An 18,131-nucleotide genomic window follows, 5' to 3' on the forward strand; every position below is an offset into this window, starting at 1 on the left:
ATCAAATAACACTTAAATACTGTTTCTTAGAAGAAATGTGTACGTGTCTTAGGAGTCTAGAGGACATTTGCGTTTATTTCATTGTACGCATTCATGGAGTGGTGAATACATGGTAGGTCAGTTTTCTTTAAAGCAGTGTGAGAAGTTGATGGATCAGTCAGAGCCTGGAAATCTGTTTTTAGTGTTACCATTGACAATGGGTGCAGCTCCAAACTGAACTGATTCATCTTTGAAAACCAGAGAGTTATTATAACGTAAATGGTAGTTACCTCTAAGTTGCTACTAGTAGATACTGGTCCTCTGACTCAATTGTTTTTCTCTGTTTTAATTGTTCAAATTAATAAGTATTTATCACCATGCATTTTCCATGGTACTCTGCTAAGATAACCATGCAACATAATAACAGCTATATTCAAGGAAATGACCTGGACTGTGCACTCTTTAAAAAATCATAAAATCTAAAGTCTGATTTGGAAAATGATCTGGTCCAAACTTCTTTGTATAGTTTGTTGGATACTTTGAAAGTTGAATATTGGAACTTCTAAGTACTATGCCATTTTTAGGCCAGTCAATATGATTGAAGATGAAGATTTATCACACTGTACTCTGGGTGCAACCTAACAATATCAAACATTAGGATGTCCAATTTGAAAAGAAGAATTAACCCAAATCCTGCTCTACTTAAATGATTCTACTTGCCCTGAGGGGCACATGACCAAGGTGTAGGTTCATAATTTAGCGTGGTCAATGATAAATATTTTTAAAATGTTTCAGAGCAATTCAAGATACTAAGATGGATAATTTATTGTTCAATTACTATAGAACTGCAGAGATAGAATCTTGCCAAACTGTCAGGAGAATCTTGCAAATTCATGTTAAGACTACAACTAAAATATTCCAAAATGATGTAGGAATATCTGATTCAACAGATTCATGTGTCATTTGACATAACATGAACAGCACTGAGCATTCCAAGCATTTTGTAAGGGTCAGAATCCAGAGTAAATATGGCCCCTGGTAGGAGGCAATCACACTATGAATGGTATTTTTTGGCGGGGGGGGGGTGGGCATCAACGCTCATATTTCTCATCATTAGAATACCATTCTGAGATTTATTTTGGGGGAAGGCATTCTATAGTACAAAACTTTTTGTCAGTGCTGGGTAATATATCACACTCACATTCAAACAAGCATAATCTCCCACATGCAGCCAGGAGATAAGATCAACAATGGTCTGCATTGAAAGAGAGCATGCCCATGGCCAAAACATGGACTCTCACATGCGATTGTGATTAAAACTGTTATAGCAGCATATGACTTAGATTCCAATTGTAGATTTAAGAATTTCAGTGACTGTTTATTCTTGCTTTATATTTCTCTAGTATAGCCTTGTTTATTTTATTGAAATCTAATACATTTCTCAGTCACTGTTCCCATGACTATTTTCCTAACTGACATCCTGGTTTTCAACTGGTTGGGTTGGCACACATCCTACTGCACAATGCCAGGAAATATACTAAAGAAAGTCTTTGTGACTTGAGATTATAAGATTCTTATTCTTGTTAAAGTGCTTATCATAATGAGTGAGACTCTCACCTTATTGCTTATTTTCTTCATAGAACTTTTCATATTATGACATTATCTTGTTTATCTATTTTTCCATTATTTTTCATCTACTTTCCCCTGCCAGCTCAGAAGCTCCTCAAGAGTCACGGCCTTGTCTATCTGTTTGATTGACTATTGTTTATTTACCACTGACTAGATTGGCAGAATAATGCCTGACATATGGAGATATTTGTTACCATTTATTAAATAAACAGGCATATGAAGGCATTAAAATCTATAAGACAAAAAAGTGTAGTAGGTGATTTTCTTAACCTCTCTGAGACTCAGCTTTCTTGTCCATAAACCTGGGATTAATTAAATTTAATCCAAAAATAATGAGATGATGATTAAAGAAGTAACATAATTTGTGTCTTAATTTAGTGTAAAATAAAAAATATATGTTTAACCCATGTTCATTAACTTTGAACAGTTGATTATCAAGTAAAATTGTTATCTGGAACTCAGATAACTTGCATAACCCAGATTACTCCATTGTGTACTTTGAATTACATAATGAACTGTAATTTATCAAATGCTTGACAACTTGCCACCTCTATTCCTTATTTCTTTCATCTCAGTACATTGCACTATATATTATACTTCCACATTAGAGTAAAAGTACATTCTATATAGCACAGAATTTAACACTTTAAAATTGTAAAGGATATTAAGGTAACATTGACGAATTTAAAAATATTTTGCATTTAACCACCTTGTTTTATAATTCAGGAAACTGAGTGTTGAACTGAAAGACCTTGAGATCATCTCACTGCTAAAATAGAGCAGATGTACTGCAATTAATCAATCACTCCAGAACCTTTGACATTGTCAATGATCCTGCCATGCCTTTCTGGGGAGCTTGAACCCGGTTCTAGAACCATTCTCGGCATGTTCCACATCGATAACTCTTTTCCGTTGGCCAAGGCTGGTGCTCAAGAAATATCTATGTGTAATCACGGATGCAGTTTGAAATTTTCACGTATATTAGGTTTGTCCAGATTACGGAATGACATTCAAAGCAACACAGGAATTAGAATCTGATCTTTTAACTTCCAGTTTGCTGATTCTCTTTCAAAAGCTCAAACCCATTTTACTTAACAGGAATTTTCCTAAAAATGGATAATGGATCATAGCAAAAATAGTTTTTGGATGTTGAAAGATGAAATGTAAAAGGAAATTTATATAAGTTCTTTTAATATTTTACTTTGTTGTTTCAATTATTATTTAACAAATTTATATTTTGTCTATTATTGTTTTACTTTGAAGCCATAACTTGTTAAATTTACTTTTTCTGGGCTTTCAGACTGCCTTTAAACAAGGACTGCATATAACGTACCGTACATTCAAAGCACAGCGGAAAGCCATTAGCCAGGTATGAATTCAAGATGATCTTTAAAATCTAATTGGGTAATTAGATTGACCCAATGAAACAAGGTATTATATCTTTCTGGAATTTTCGCTATGTTTTCCTTTGGCTTTATATTTCTTTAATTAATTTTGAGGACAATAAGTAATTTTCTTCGTGATGTCCCAAAATCCTTAGTTGTGGTGGCCAATGAATTCAGAAACTTCTAGCAAGTTATAAACAGCAGTAAAATACTACGTTCACCATTTTTGTTAAAATTTACATGGCATAGAGTTTTACCAAGACTTTTCGCCTATGATATTTTCCATATCGTTACCCTCCTACATTATAAGCTATCTCATCTATTAATACTGCTATATAAAACATAAAAATTGCATAATAAGAGAAACTATACATTTTTAAAAATATCTGGCAACTTGACAAATGCTTTGGATCTATTTCATTTTTGTTTGACATTTTACAAATTTGGGGTAATTTTTACATGTGTGGGATAATTTATGTATATTTTAATGATTTATAATTATGAACAATTTAGATTCTCATACTTCGCAACACTAGGCAATTCCGTAACACCTTATCTTCTATAATTATGAACAGTTATTGGATAAGAGCAATTCTTAATAAAACTACTCTTTAAGGCATTCTGTTTTCTTTATTGATCCATGGATAAACACCTAAGCAATATAATTCTTTAGATTTAGCAAATATTTATATATTATGAATTGTTGTCTTCCTTTTTCTCAAATGATGTAGCTTATGCCATTTCCCTTTAAATCTTTGGCTTTCAGGAAACTTAAATGTACATTCAATGTTCAATATACTGATTATTTTAGTTTTAGTGATTAACCTTTTCGGTTCCTTCTTTCTTCTGTATGATTTTACTTTATTATTTTTGTCTTTTAAGGGTTTACTTTATATTGCAAGAACTCAGATATTCTTTCTGGAAACAGGGATACATTAGAAAATAAGTGATTAATACTTGATCTTGACTAGATCAGCTAAATCATATCTGTAAAAGTAATTTAATCTAATATTTAATTGTAGATTATACAATATACTAAGCATTGTGTATGAACCAAGACGATGTACTGATTTTATCTTCACAATTTATATCCACGACTGAGCAAAAATGATTGGATTGGGCTGGTTCTGAGAAAAAGTTTAGTATTTATTTGTAAACTAAAATTAACACTTTCTTTTTTGACTTAATGCTTCTCCTTTTAGTATCAATGGTAATTCTTTGATAAAAAGTGTGGGGGGGGGCAATTTATATTTTCAACAATTTAAAGCGACTCCCTTTTTAAATTAGAATAGTTTTTTAACTGGCTGAATATATTTAATTTTTAAAACACCAGTGAATACTATAATAGCACGTTTTGTCCATTACCACAAATTCTACTTTCATGGCAAGTAATATTTCTTATTAAGAGGGAAAGAAAATAAAAAAAAAGACTGCTTTCCCTGTAAAATTTGTCACGTGACCTAAAAAGAGGATAAGCTTCTGCCTGGTAATTAAGAGAAGCTACAGCAAAATTTTCAGTTTATGCAAGTGCCACTTTCTGTAGCTTTGCCTTTAGTGATATACCAATGCTCTGAAAACACTAAAATAATATTTCATTGGAATTACTTGGCTTACTATCCATCCCCAACCTCTGCTCTGCAATATCTCCACTTCATAAGAGGAAAGATCTTAGCAAACACCAGGCATTGGCATGGTTGGCAAATGGTGTGAGGATCTACTGAAAATAAGTATGTAAGTGTCTGGTTGCTTATTGGAACAAGCCAAAACTTTTTTGGAGATTAAATAAAGTCATCGAATATATATAATTCTCCAAATTAAAAGTATTCATTTATTTTCTATTTAGATTTAATATTTTAAAGCTTTTGTGAGCAGTGTAAATGATTCTGGTTTTGTTTTGCTTTTTCTAATATGTAGACCAATGTATAGAGATATTTGGTAGCCAAGAAAAAAGGTAATAGTGACTTAAAAAAAAACCATTCAACGGATACTGTTGCTTTTTTGGAACACATGAGGAATAATGTCACTCTCAAAGCATGTAAGAAATTGGACTGGGAATTATACCTCCGAAAGGTAATAAATTATCCTGAACTGAGCTGGTTCTTGATATTGTGAATGTAACAAGGAAAGGAATAAATGAAACATCACATATGTAAATCCTGGTTAGTATGTGTTTATATTCACAGTTTCATGTCTATGTGTATTTGTGTGTGGTCATATATATCTGTGTAGGGGGGTGTGTTTGAGCAAATAGCAATTTTTCCAGTCTCATACCAAAATCACATCATAGAGATTGCAGAATAGATAAATAATTAGCTAATCATCTGATAAAATGTAGTGAGCATGACTTAAATCAATTTGAATTCTTTAGTTCTATTGAACATATATTTAAGAAGAACAATATGTTCAGTTTTTCATAAGAGAAGCATCTTTATCAAGTATGAATATGTAGATTAAACTAAATTTTTAAAGCATAAATCTTAATAGAATTTATATTTAGAACACAATGGAAAAAGGTCTCTATTTACTACTACTCATGTCCCTCCTCTTTGAAATTGTTTTCTCAATAAAATAAATGAAATGATATGGATTTTGATTCTCTTTGTTTTGACTATCACATTTAATCATGGTTACACAGTAGCACCAAAATTAGGACAAAATACAAGAATTACAGGAGAGATCTTAAATTATATGAGCTCATTGCATGCTTCAAAGTTCTCATTTTCTGAGAAAAATAAGTTTCCAACTGCCAAACTTTGTTGCATTTTCTCCCAAAAGAAATATAACCCAATCCACCCCAAACTAAACAAAAGATACAATAGACTGGTTTTTGAATAGATATGTTATCTACAGTTTATGGAACAGATAGTCCATTTAAATAGAAAAAGGTTGATTTTACATAAAGCAAGATAGAGTACAAAAGCACAGCTTTTGTAATTTTGGTAATATTGCAATTTTACAAACATATTGCATAGTATGTGTAAGAAAATAGTTCCATTTTTCATATATCTGTATATACAAGAAAACATTTACATGAAAATTACAAAACAAAATAAATGAGTAGTGGACCTGGTTTAAAGAATTGTATAAATAACGAGACACTCAAACTTGAAATTACATATTTCCATTGTAAGTGAATGTCCTTGCACATCTTTAACCCTGTTTGGCTTTTATTTATAAATATTCAAACAAATGAGATATTAAGACTGCAAAAACAAAAAGAATCACAGTTCATTATACCTCATTTCCTCTCATGTTTTTCATCAACTTTCTCAAAGAGTGGAACCACTTCAATCAACGCTTAAAAAATAGCCCCCTGGTTCTGGAAATATTTCAAATTAATTATATTCTCCAAAGAATTTTTAGCAAGCGTGAAAGTTTTAGGGCAACTCGATAAATCAATCCTGGACTCATTTTGTGATATGGTCTATATATATTGGTTTTATGAATATCAAGGAATTTATTATGCATGTAGAAAAGATAAGTGGATTACACTAACAAAGTTTTCCTTCTAAAACAAAAGCATTAATTAATGGTCTACAGCTCAGAATCCTGCAAGGAGGGTGTTTACTACCTCATATTATAATTATAAGCCCTCCTATTCATTTGAATAAATTAGTAGAAGCAGCAGTGTTGTAAAGTTAAATACAATAGAAATCCCAGTCTTTGGTCTTTGACATTTAAACTAATGAACTGTAATATAAAACAATACGAATAACAGTGTTCAGTGAGGTCATTCATTAGTTTATGATTGTTTTAAAAGAATAAAAATACAATATTGTTTTACTTTGTGATAATGATATTTTCCAATATTCATTACTAAATATACACTAGGATGTAGAGAAAATAATTTCTCCAAGTATCTTTAAATATGGTCACATGAGCAATCTAATTAGACCAAAGCTACCGGAAGCATAAGGTGACGTCATTCACATGAAACTCAAATGTGAGTTTGGCCTTGATGGCTGTAGAGAGAATTTGGCCATTAAATGTCTTCAACTATTTTAATAATTTAATATTATGTTATTGACACTATCTGCTATAAAGCGCTTAAATGCATTAAACACTCTCCAGCTCTCTGCCTATTCCTCTCTCAAATAGAGATGCCGTGTTTGCAATGACATAATTGCTCAGTTTTGTTGTATCAAATGCCAGTTTCATAAAATGAGGCACTGTCCAATTGAGTAATTCAGATGGTAGAATATGTAGGAATTTTGAATGGCATACGTTATAAAAAATTCAGCAATTGCTGTTTGTGATCAAATTACCTTCTCTTCAAAAGACCAATGCTTTTTAGTTGGATAGAGATAAGTAATAACAGAATCATCAAGAGACTATTAATATTTGTTAAATATTTCCATTAATTTCCTAAATAGTCATTTTTAGTAAGACCAGAATACATTCTTTTCCTTTTTAATGTCAGCCATATTACTGAAGCTTGTCAGCAAAGCATGATTTTCCAAAAGGGATATTAATGTTCAAAAGGTAAGAACAAGAAAGAAAGTATGGAAAAGGCATGGGGATTGGATGCTGGAAAGATTTGCATTTCAACATTTATAAGCAGTATTTTAAGTTACGTAAGGAGATAAAAAAATACTAGTGCAGACTAGGTACTGGAACCAAGATTGCTGAGTCTTTTTTTTAGTGAATCAGTGAAATTTAGAGAAGAAAGTAATCAAAGAAAACTTCTAGTTTGATGTACCCCTTTCACAGATAAGAAAACTGTGGTCAAGATAACTAAATATACTTCTACAGGTCACATGAGTATATAGGGCAGAACTGGAAATGCAAGATTTCCAGGTTAACATAAAATTTGAAGCATAAAATTATCTTAAATTTTCAGATAAATAATTATGCACCAGATTATAAAGTTTATGGTTTATAATAAAATAAGAAAGAAAAATAGGACTAAGAAATACCTGGTAGAAATTTTGGAGATGTTGAGCAAAAGAAACATGAAATTTGGAAGTGCATTTTTTTGGAAGGATCTTCCTGAAATATTCTGAAAGAAAAAAGAATGACTCCTCTTTGCTTCTCTCCTTTTGACCCCCAAAAACTGAGCTCAATCACTTCTCAGTTTATCCATTCCCAGTTAAGAATTTAAACGCTGGGAATTGTCAGTCCCTTTCCTTCCTTCTATCCTTCCTGCCTTTCTGCTTGCCTGCCTTCTTCTTTTCTTCTCTCTCTGCCTTCTCCGGCTAACCCGAATACAAAGTAGAGGGTCCATGTAGTACACTTTAAATGAATTATATTTCTGAGTTTGATTTAGGAAAGATGATATTTGCATCTCCGTAAACTGCACTATATGTATGTTGTAACATAAAAATGGTACTGGAAAAACACATAATGAATCTGTTTGGGTAGTCTGCAATTAAGGGAACTCTGTATTAAGAAAGAACCAACCCTTCTTTTATGAGGAAATTAAAGACTTTTAGGAGCAATCTTCTAAGCCTTCAAGAGAAGCTCGAATTCTGAGGCTGAGTTTATACTTAGATTCCAAGGAATCTAAAATAGCCAGTCAAGTAATTTTAACTAATATTCAGTCTTGGATAGGAAAGCCATCTGTATCACTATTTTTTCCTACTAAATGTTTTTTAGTAGCAAAAAAATTTTTTTACATCATTTGGACATAATGTAAATCTTTTAACTTCTATATTTTTTGAGTTGTGTCTGTAACCTTTCAGAACATATTAGAATTCAAAATTTGACAGCCCCTCACTGGAATTGGTTTTTACACTTTTTTGTCTCATCCTTTTTTTCACCTTCCCTCCTCTATGACATATAATTTAAAATTTCAATGGCCCCTTCCACCTCTTGGAATGAGAATATGTTAGAGCTGGAAGGACTCTCTGGAGACCATTTGATTCAATACTTTTTTGGTAAAGTTGAGTAAACCAAAGGCTGGAGATACTCCCAGACTGTCTAAATCAATGCACTGATTATTGGAGACAGAGCTGAGATTAGAAGCAGGGCTAATAACTAATCAAAAGAATTGTTCCCATTTGACTAAGAAACTTTCTAAGTGTTTTAATTTAGAGATATTTAGAACTTGAATATATCTCAAATTAATACATAGTGTTTTCCTAAAAAAGTCCGTAATACAGTGTTTAGCACCCATAATTTTTCAAAATCTCTTGTGTTATACTTTGTGTGAGTATTTTGCAAAAGCCAATGTGAGAATTTCTCATATTAGATTCTAATGTTTTAGTTTAAATAAATTGAACTTTTTTGTTATGGTATGAATTTTAAGCCATTGCATACATACCGTAATTCTTACTCTGAATTGATTTAAAGTTTTATACAATAACTTCCAACCACAAGTCAAGTTCTATTTTAAAAGTAATAAGCCTGTACTAGCTTTCTGATTTTTCTGCTGAGTACAGAATGTGTTTAGTGAAATGGAGTTTTTTCAAGAATTCAATATGATAGGTTATCCAAGCAAGATAATTCTGGCCAAATGGTTCACTTTGCTGCTTATGTTACCCAATTTTCCTACTTTCACTAGCCAAATTGCTTCAAGTTCCAATCTCCCACTTCACCCCATGCTGTAGAGGCCTGAACCCCAAAGGTTCTACAGTCACGGACTCCCAAAATGAAATTTCCCAACACCTGCAAGAGCGTGCATGGGGGAGAAGATTGATTGGTACATGGAAACTAAGGACTTACCTTATAATAATCAAGTCATCTTCCCATAATAGGAAATGTTTAATACAATTTTACATTCTTGGATTTTGTAAGTTTCAAGAATTTGAGTTAAGGAGTGTTGGGATAAACGAATCTATAGTATACTGGAGTTATTTATTAGGAGCTTATTTACAAAAAGAAGCATGGAGAACAGAAGGTACTATGATTTCTGTTGTCAGGGTAGCTTAACAGTCTAATAAAAATAACTAGATGTTAAAACCTGAAAGGAAATGTAACTAAATTCCTTAAAATATGAATCTAATGGAGTAAACACATTTTCAACATGTTTGTTAACAGTGGTATTTTTTACTCTTTAAGCACGGATTTTTAATTTAATTTCTACATCCTTAAATCTTAACCTCCAATAAAAAATATATAGATATAATTCTGAAGATGATATTCCAATGGAAAGTGAATCCATTCTCAGCATTATGCATCATATTAGTGTTTATTTATTTAGAGGATGTTTGAATTTTAGCAGTCAGAGTCAAGTATAAAGTGGATGGAGCAAACAAAAATTGTACTATTAGAACCTGGTGTAAAGGATAACACGTAAATTAAAAAAAAATAAGAGCTACGGATTCCACACCATCAGTATGTCCCTCTTCATCCTACCTTATATTGCAATAAATTAGATGTTTTGTTAAAAGCAAATACATCACATGCAATAGCCAAGTAAATACTATATAAGGCCATTCAGATCTGACAAATGACAGTATAATGGCGTTTTGCTAATTCTGTAAAGGTTATATTGCTGAGTGCTTTCAAAATTACCTAATGTACAAAATTCTAGACGTAATAGACAAAGAGTAACAACACATTGAATTTAAAGAAACAAATAAAACTCAGGGTGGGATTCTGTATTGTTTAGTTGTGTTTTGTTAAAAACTATGTATTGAATTTAACTTTAGTAAAGCAAGCATTACATAATGCTTTAAAATTTTAAAATTCAGGGATAAAAGTTTACATCCAAAAAGATGAATGGAAAATTGTGCTTTCAGACTGTAGAATTAGTTTTCTCACAGGGTTAACCATTTCATCTTGCCATTGGATACTGGGAATTTCATCCATGTCATGTATGCATATGCAGTTCATATCCAGGTCCTGCAAAAATCTAAAACTGTGTGCTTCACTTCATGTAGCAAAGGCACCTATGTTGTTCTCCCTTTTGAGCAAAAGTTATGATCCAGTTTTCCCGCTGAAGATGATTTTTCCATTGTTCTGTCATTAGCACTTTCTGTGTTGGACAGTACGGTAAATCACACGAGAAGGTGGCGGTGAATCCCTGCTTACACTGGAAAAAGTTGCTCTGTGGACCATTTGAAGAAGCTCTGGACTGATCACAAGGGAAACCGAGCAAAACTGTGAAGCAGACGGACAGGAACAAAAGGCTATTCTGGTGTGAGGAGAAATCAGTCACTTCAGTTCCATAAGCAGATGTTGCTACTGGACTGACAAGTGGAACCTACTCCTGCTGGAGAAAGGTACAGTTTGCCATTGGGACAGACGCACAGTTCATAGACTGTCTGTCGAGAATTTGAGGAGCTCGATGAAGAAGATGAAAAGGAGGCGGTCGGTAGATTTCCCAGCCGGATTGTATCTGCATTCAAAAATATCTAGGGGGAAAAGAAATTGCATTTTAATTCACTTTAGCATTTTACATTTCTCAGAGCTTGACAATATAGTCTAATAAGAAAGCCTACACAACAAACAATTATATTGGTTTAGCTGCCATGCTTTGTTGAACAAACAAATTACATTCCTACGGTATAGCCCAAAAGCTCAGCAGCTATCTTCTCCTTTGGGACGTGGTGCATTCTCACAGAAAGCCCGATCTGAAAAGGGATATTGTACAATCTGCTTAAGGGGCCAACCTAGTTATTCAAACATCACAGAAAATTAATGATTTTGACAGTCTCTCAATTTAGCTTTTTAATCATGCCTAGTCTAAAGAACATACAAAGAAATAAGGATGTTCATGGAGATGACATTACTGAAGCGATGGGCAATTAATTAAAAACAAATTTACTCTCTGGCCTGATTTTTTTAAATACTTGTAAAATCACGTTGACAGACAGTCTAAAGGATATACCGAGTAGGTAATCTGCACAATTAACAACAGATATAATCAGGTTTGAAGTCTCCATGAAACAGTACTTGTACTCAACACCTACTTTGCTATGTCTTCTAACTTGCAAATTACTTCACTGCTTCCGAATAATGGACACAACACGCTGATGGACAGTGATCATATGGTTTTGACATGCATGGGGAAAGTTCCAAAGAAAGAAAAATTGAATCATGAATGTGAGTGAGCAAAGAAATAACTCTCTCTAGCTTTTCCTCATTCTATTGTTATATAGCTAATTACTGCCTAAAGGCATCTCTAAATTGACAGGACAATCAAAGACTACTGCATTTTCCACATATTTGCCCTCATCCAAGTCCTATTCATGTCTTAGTGGGACTCCTAATTGCTTGCTTCCCATAACTTGCTTCCCAGCTGCCATTCTCGTCCTCGTCCAGTGTATTTTACATACTGTATAGATCTAATTTTTAAGAAATGCAAATCAAATCATGCCCCCCTCCCCCGCCCCCATGCTCAAAACTCTCTAATGGCCTCCTCCGTCCACACTTCAACTGAATCTTGATTCCTCTCCATGGTCCACAAGCCCTGTGTGACCTGGCCTATCTTTTTAACATTTCTTATAATTCTTCTTACTCAAGCTCTTGCATTTTCTCAAATATACCAAAGAACTCTGGTCTCAGGGCTTTTTTATTCCCTATTTCATTAGCCTGAAATACTTTTCTCCAGATATTTACAAGTGGGGGTGTATATCACGTAGGTGGTTTGAGAACAGGGGTAGGAGGGAGATTTCCACTGTTTGCCTTTTTCATGCTGTATAGATTTTGAAACACAGGAATCGATTGCATACTGCAAGGAAGCCAGAAAATGGATTCATATATTATAGGCATGTATACTTTAGATTAATTTAGACATGACCATGTTTAATCAGATCTTTACCAGACGGTCACCTTCTCAGATAGGATTTCTTAATTCTCTGATTAAAATAAGACTAATCCATAAACCTCTCCTTGACAGCTTTATTTTTCTCTATAGTAAGAATCTCTTCTTGGGCCGGCCCGGTGGCACAGCGGTTAAGTTCACACGTTCCACGTCTTAGCAGTCAGGGGTTTGCCAGTGTGGATCCCGGGTGCAGACATGGCACCGCTTGGCATGCCACGCTGTGGTAGGCATCCCACATATAAAGTAGAGGAAGATGGGCACGATGTTAGCTCAGGGCCAGGCTTCCTCAGCAAAAAGAGGAGGACTGGCAGTAGTTAGCTCAGGCCTAATCTTCCTCAAAAAAGAAAAAAAAGAATCTCTTCTTAACATTATATTATGTGTATTCATTATTTGTTGTTTGTTTCTCTTACTTGAAAGTAAGATCTGTGAGGGCAGGGCCTGTCTTTGGTTCCTGGCTATAGAATACTGCACAGAATTGTGCCAGTGCACATGGCATGAAAGAACATTCTTCCTTCACCTTGCACGTCTCTCCCTTCTAGGGTACAATTGTCACCCTCCACCAAAGTCCAGTTCATCTTCTCCATCCTCCATGGGTCTTCCCTGACGCTCCAAGGTGAAAGACTCTTCTTATTTTGTTCTCCCGTAGAATTTATTATTATTAATATCTTATTTTGCTGATCACTTGATATGTTATTTTGTAGTCATATTATATCTTACTTTTCCTACTAAACTATGTCCTTCTTGAAGGTAACATCACACCTGAATTTTTTTATAACTTTACGATATTTGACTATGCACATACAGCTTCCCCATAATGCAAATAGCTATTGAATACATGAATAGATTATAAAATAAATGAATTATTGCATTTACCAACAGTATTCAAAGTTCAGAAAACATGAATAGAGTTTTTGTTTGTAGGTGTCAAATGTTAAAATTTATTACCCCATAATTACTTCTGGGTTAAGTGACACAATTTTTTAAAGAAGATTATTATTATTATTTCTGATGTGAAAGTTAAAAGCACAAAACCTAAGACAAAGAAAATGACAATACATTTTTGGGGTGTAGATGCTGGGCCTCATTTTTCTGCTTCTGTGTTTCCATGTTGAGGGACATCAATGAGTGTAACATGCTAATTGGTACACACTCTGGGCTCTTGCATTCATGTCTCCACAGGAGAGGAGGATGACTTCTCTCACTGGCTGGGTTTGAGAGAGAAACTGGGCTTGCATAGCCCATCCTTTTCTCACCTCTTTTTAGGAGCTAGCATGCTTTCAGAGAGCAGACATTCTCAAGCTTCACAAATGCTAATAGGTGACAAGCTCTGGGACCCTGTGGTTTTAGGTCTGCATATTTGGAGGTGAGTTCACTCTGAAGAAAAATCAGGAGCTGGTGCTCTGGCCAAGAAACCATGAGACATAGGTAATAAAGAATAGAACATGGAAAGCTAAACAACACGTGGATAAGGAGGCTCATATGGGATTGATCAAATGACTGTAAGATATTGTGAATGGCTTATTTATTAGTAAGTACAGAAAGCAATGTTACCAGTTAGCTTTGGTGGTTTGCAGAGGCTTGCTGACACAATGCCAAATTGCTGGATTTTATAGTTATGGCCTCTTTCTATTGGTGTAGCCTGAATAGCTGTGGAAAGTAGCTGTTTTTATACATATAGGGCATGCAGGTGGCAGCCTTGGAAACCAAGCATAGCTGTGGAGGCCTCACCAATGGAGTCAGTCTTGGAGGACCTGGGCCTTATGGTGTGTGCCCTGCTTCAGCTTAGCTACGGCAGTGCCCTCTAGCTCTCCTTTCAGGACAGTATTTAGCTATATGACAATACTTAATCCCGTAAACTTCTGAGATCCAAGCTGTAGCCTGACCCATGTAAGGCAATTAGATTTTATTAATAGGTAAATTAAAATGAATGGGGTCTTTAAAAAGAGAAAGTGGCATTTTCTTGGCTTGAGATAGAAAATTAAGTCACTAGATAAAAAGGAGTGTCATATATTGATTCTTTTCAACCCAACATTGCTCAGCTTCTCCAGCATGGAAAGGCTAGTTCATACCTCTTTCTGTTCTGGTAACACAATTACTATGATACTGTTCACTTTCCAACTTCTACAATTGATATTTCTATTCTATATTGCCCCATAAACCATATAATCTATTTGTTCTGAAACTCTTCCTCGTACTCAGAATCACACCCCTGAGCTTTCAAGTCACAGCCCACTGTCTTCTCCCCACTAAGAATTCATTTATCCCCTTCTCACCTGTTGAAATCATGCCTATCACTGTCATAGAAAATGTTAACTAATTTGCAAAATAAAAATGGTTTTATCCTTCCTCTGTGATCTTGTAAAGTATACGTTATGTTATTGCATTGCATATGCTTTTATAACTCTTCTAAAGTTCCACACACAATCATGATTCGTGTTGTCTTCAGAGCTGAATTTGAAATTCCTTGCAACACCATGTCTGAAAGCATTGAAACTTCTGCAGTGCAGAATTTTAGGTGCAATTTATTCTTATGCATTTTGTCTGTTGTTTTGGTTACCTCAATATCATGTCTGTTCTGATGTTAACTTGTTTAAAACTATCTAAAGGTAGGGACTTTACCTATTTCTGTGTTGTTTAGTAAATGATGAATCTGCCTTTCTGTGGTGTAGTCAGTGAAACAATGAGAAAGATTTTATATCATCTCACACTTCATAGGAAAATTACATGCTATTTTATTCTAATATAAAGTGTTGTGTTTTTCTGTATCTCTATTTTATTAATATAAAAAAATGACTACAGCTGAACACCTCTGGCTATGATTTCATTATAGCATAATACTTAATTCACAATTAAATTCTAATCTGTAATTGAATCCAAGGATACTGCTGATACGTTGAATAAAAGAACACATATAAAGTGGTGCATAAATACGAGCAGAACAGAGATTAGTAACCACCAATATGTATTATGGGATGATATTATGAATAATTTGAATGTATTATTAGCATGATAAATGCAATGTTTTTAAAAAGAATATGAGATATTGAAGAAAGATTTCTGGCTCGCTATAGTAGAAAAAGTACTGTAGTCTGCAATTATAGTGGAAAGAAATCCTCAAAGGTGAAATGGATACGTTTTTTAAATATCACAAAGCCTATTTCTAAATCATTTAAGTTACAATATCTACTCAGATGATAATATGTTCCTGCCAGTAGGTTTGTTGATAAAAAGGAAGCAAAATACATACAGTCTTGCGTTGCTTAACGATGGGGATACGTTCTGAGAAACGCATTGTTAGGCAATTTCATCATTTTGCTAACATCATAGAGTGTACTTACACAAACCTAGATGGTATAGCTGACTACACACACAGTGGGACCACTGTTGTATATGTGGCCCAGCATTGACCAAAATGTCGTTATGTGGTGCATGACCGTGAGTAAAATTTGTCTTGAATCAATACAACGTTAACAGCTTAAAGATGACATAGGAGCATCGTCCTCTGATTCTATTAATTTATGCCCTCGTCTTTATGTGTGAAGAGATATGAAATGCTCCAGAGGATCTCTCAAATTCTTCTTCCATTCTTTTTCTTCTCAACTTGATGTTTGTAAGCTCATAATAAAAAATAAGCACATGAAGGAAGAAAATGCTAAGGGAATTAATTGGTAGAAACAGCAATACAATGATTTAGACTTTCAAGGACTTCGGAAATTGTAGCAAAAGTATTCAGAGTAGAGTATGTATTATGTATAAGGCTATGAAATAATTGAAGTAGAATTAAAAACAAACAAGCAAAGAAAAGAGCAACCACCAAGATGTCCTGGCAGATTCAAAAAACCAACAGATGAGAATCCTAGAAATGAACAACATAATTACTGAAATTAAAAGCTCAATTTAGGGATTAAAGAAGAGATTAGATACTGAAGATCAGATACCTGGGCATGTAGAGCCGAATAAATAAGCAGAGTGAGGCACAAGGAGATAAAACAATAGAAACTAGGAAGGAGAGGCTAAGAGACCTGGAGGGAAGAGAATGAAAAGACATAGCGTTTCTTCAGAGTTTCAGAAGAAGGCCATCGAGACAGGGGGAGAGGTAATATGTGAAGACGTGCTGTCGAGGAATTGACAAAAACGTGGTTCTGCGAACACAGCAATCACAACATATATAGCAAATAAGATAAATGAAATAAATATGTGTCTATTGCATTATAGTGAAAGAGTGGAAGACCAAATGCAAGGTGTTCTCTAAAGCAGCCAGTGAGGAAAAGCAGATGCTCTTTAAACGAATGACAACAGACTGAAAGGAGATTCTGGGGGAAATAAAGTGACATGGAAGAAAAATATTAGCATGCATCTCCTTATCTAGGAAATAACAATCAGGCTAAATGATAAAGTAAACTTTTGTTTCTCTTTTAGCAAAAATATAGGGGCCATTTCTACAGAAACAAACATCTGAAGTACTTTTTGGAAGAAGTTTTTGAAGACCAAAACAGGACAAAAAAACAAAGATTCTTGATATTATTTTGATACTCATTATGTTTATCTGCCAATTTTGAAATTACAGGATTTTAGATGCCCCACTTAATTGACTTATGAATGAATATCTTTCAGTAGAAAATAAGTGGAGCTTTGACTTAAGAAAATAACATTAGGGGGGCCGGCCCATTGGCACAGTGGTTAAGTTCGCAAGTTTCAATTCTCGGCGGCCCAGGGTTCACCAGTTTGGATCCCGGGTGCGGACACGGCACCGCTTGAAACGCCATGCTGCGGTAGGCGTCCCACATATAAAGTAGAGGAAGATGGGCACGGATGTTAGCTCAGGGCCGGGCTTCTTCAGCAAAAAGAGGAGGACTGGCAGTAGTTAGCTCAGGGCTAATCTTCCTCCAAAAAAAAAAAAAAAAAGAAAAGAAAATAACATTAGGTTTACCAAATTTCATATTCAAGGAGCAGTATTAATATTTTCATCATTTAAGCTCTCTTAGGAAGCAATTCTGTCTGTTTCACCTGAAATCATATGCATATAATTTGAGAAGATGCACACTTAGCACTAAAGGGCCAGTCTCTGCCCCTCAGAACTCACCTCCCCTTCTGTAGACTGCAAATGGAGCTCCTTCCTGCAAGTGGCCTTGAAGTCTCCTGCAGCAGCACTCACTTGGACCCCTCGAGGAGCTTCCATGATCAAGGATCTGGTTGGTGATTCAAGCCTAAAAGAAAAACAAAAGAATCCTTAATCGTAAAAAGAATAAATTACGGTGGTCTAGAAGGTAACATTAGTCAACTGAAATGAAACAAACGACAGTAAGGCATAAATAAAAATCTTTGCCATTTCACAAAAAGCCAAAAGCAGTTTTCGAATGATTTTTAATTGCCTTCTCTGTTTTTTGGCTCTTTATGAAACTCTTCATTTGTTACACATCTATTATTTA

General features: G+C 34.3%; 1 protein-coding gene across 1 annotated transcript in view; it reads right to left on the bottom strand.

The window, feature by feature from the left end:
• Nucleotides 1-5,609: 5,609 nt before the first annotated feature.
• SGCZ (sarcoglycan zeta) overlaps nucleotides 5,610-18,131 on the bottom strand; it is a 440,778-nt gene continuing 428,256 nt past the window's right edge. Inside the window, exons 6-7 of the mRNA XM_014847812.3 lie at nucleotides 17,786-17,909; nucleotides 5,610-11,290 (exon numbers count right to left, since the gene is read on the bottom strand). Coding sequence (XP_014703298.1) covers nucleotides 11,096-11,290; nucleotides 17,786-17,909 — 319 coding nt within the window. The 3' untranslated portion in view covers nucleotides 5,610-11,095. The remainder of the gene's footprint in view (nucleotides 11,291-17,785; nucleotides 17,910-18,131) is intronic.

The sequence above is a fragment of the Equus asinus genome, chromosome 27 (genome assembly GCF_041296235.1).
Source record: "Equus asinus isolate D_3611 breed Donkey chromosome 27, EquAss-T2T_v2, whole genome shotgun sequence".
In the NCBI taxonomy this organism is placed as follows: Eukaryota; Metazoa; Chordata; class Mammalia; order Perissodactyla; family Equidae; genus Equus; species Equus asinus.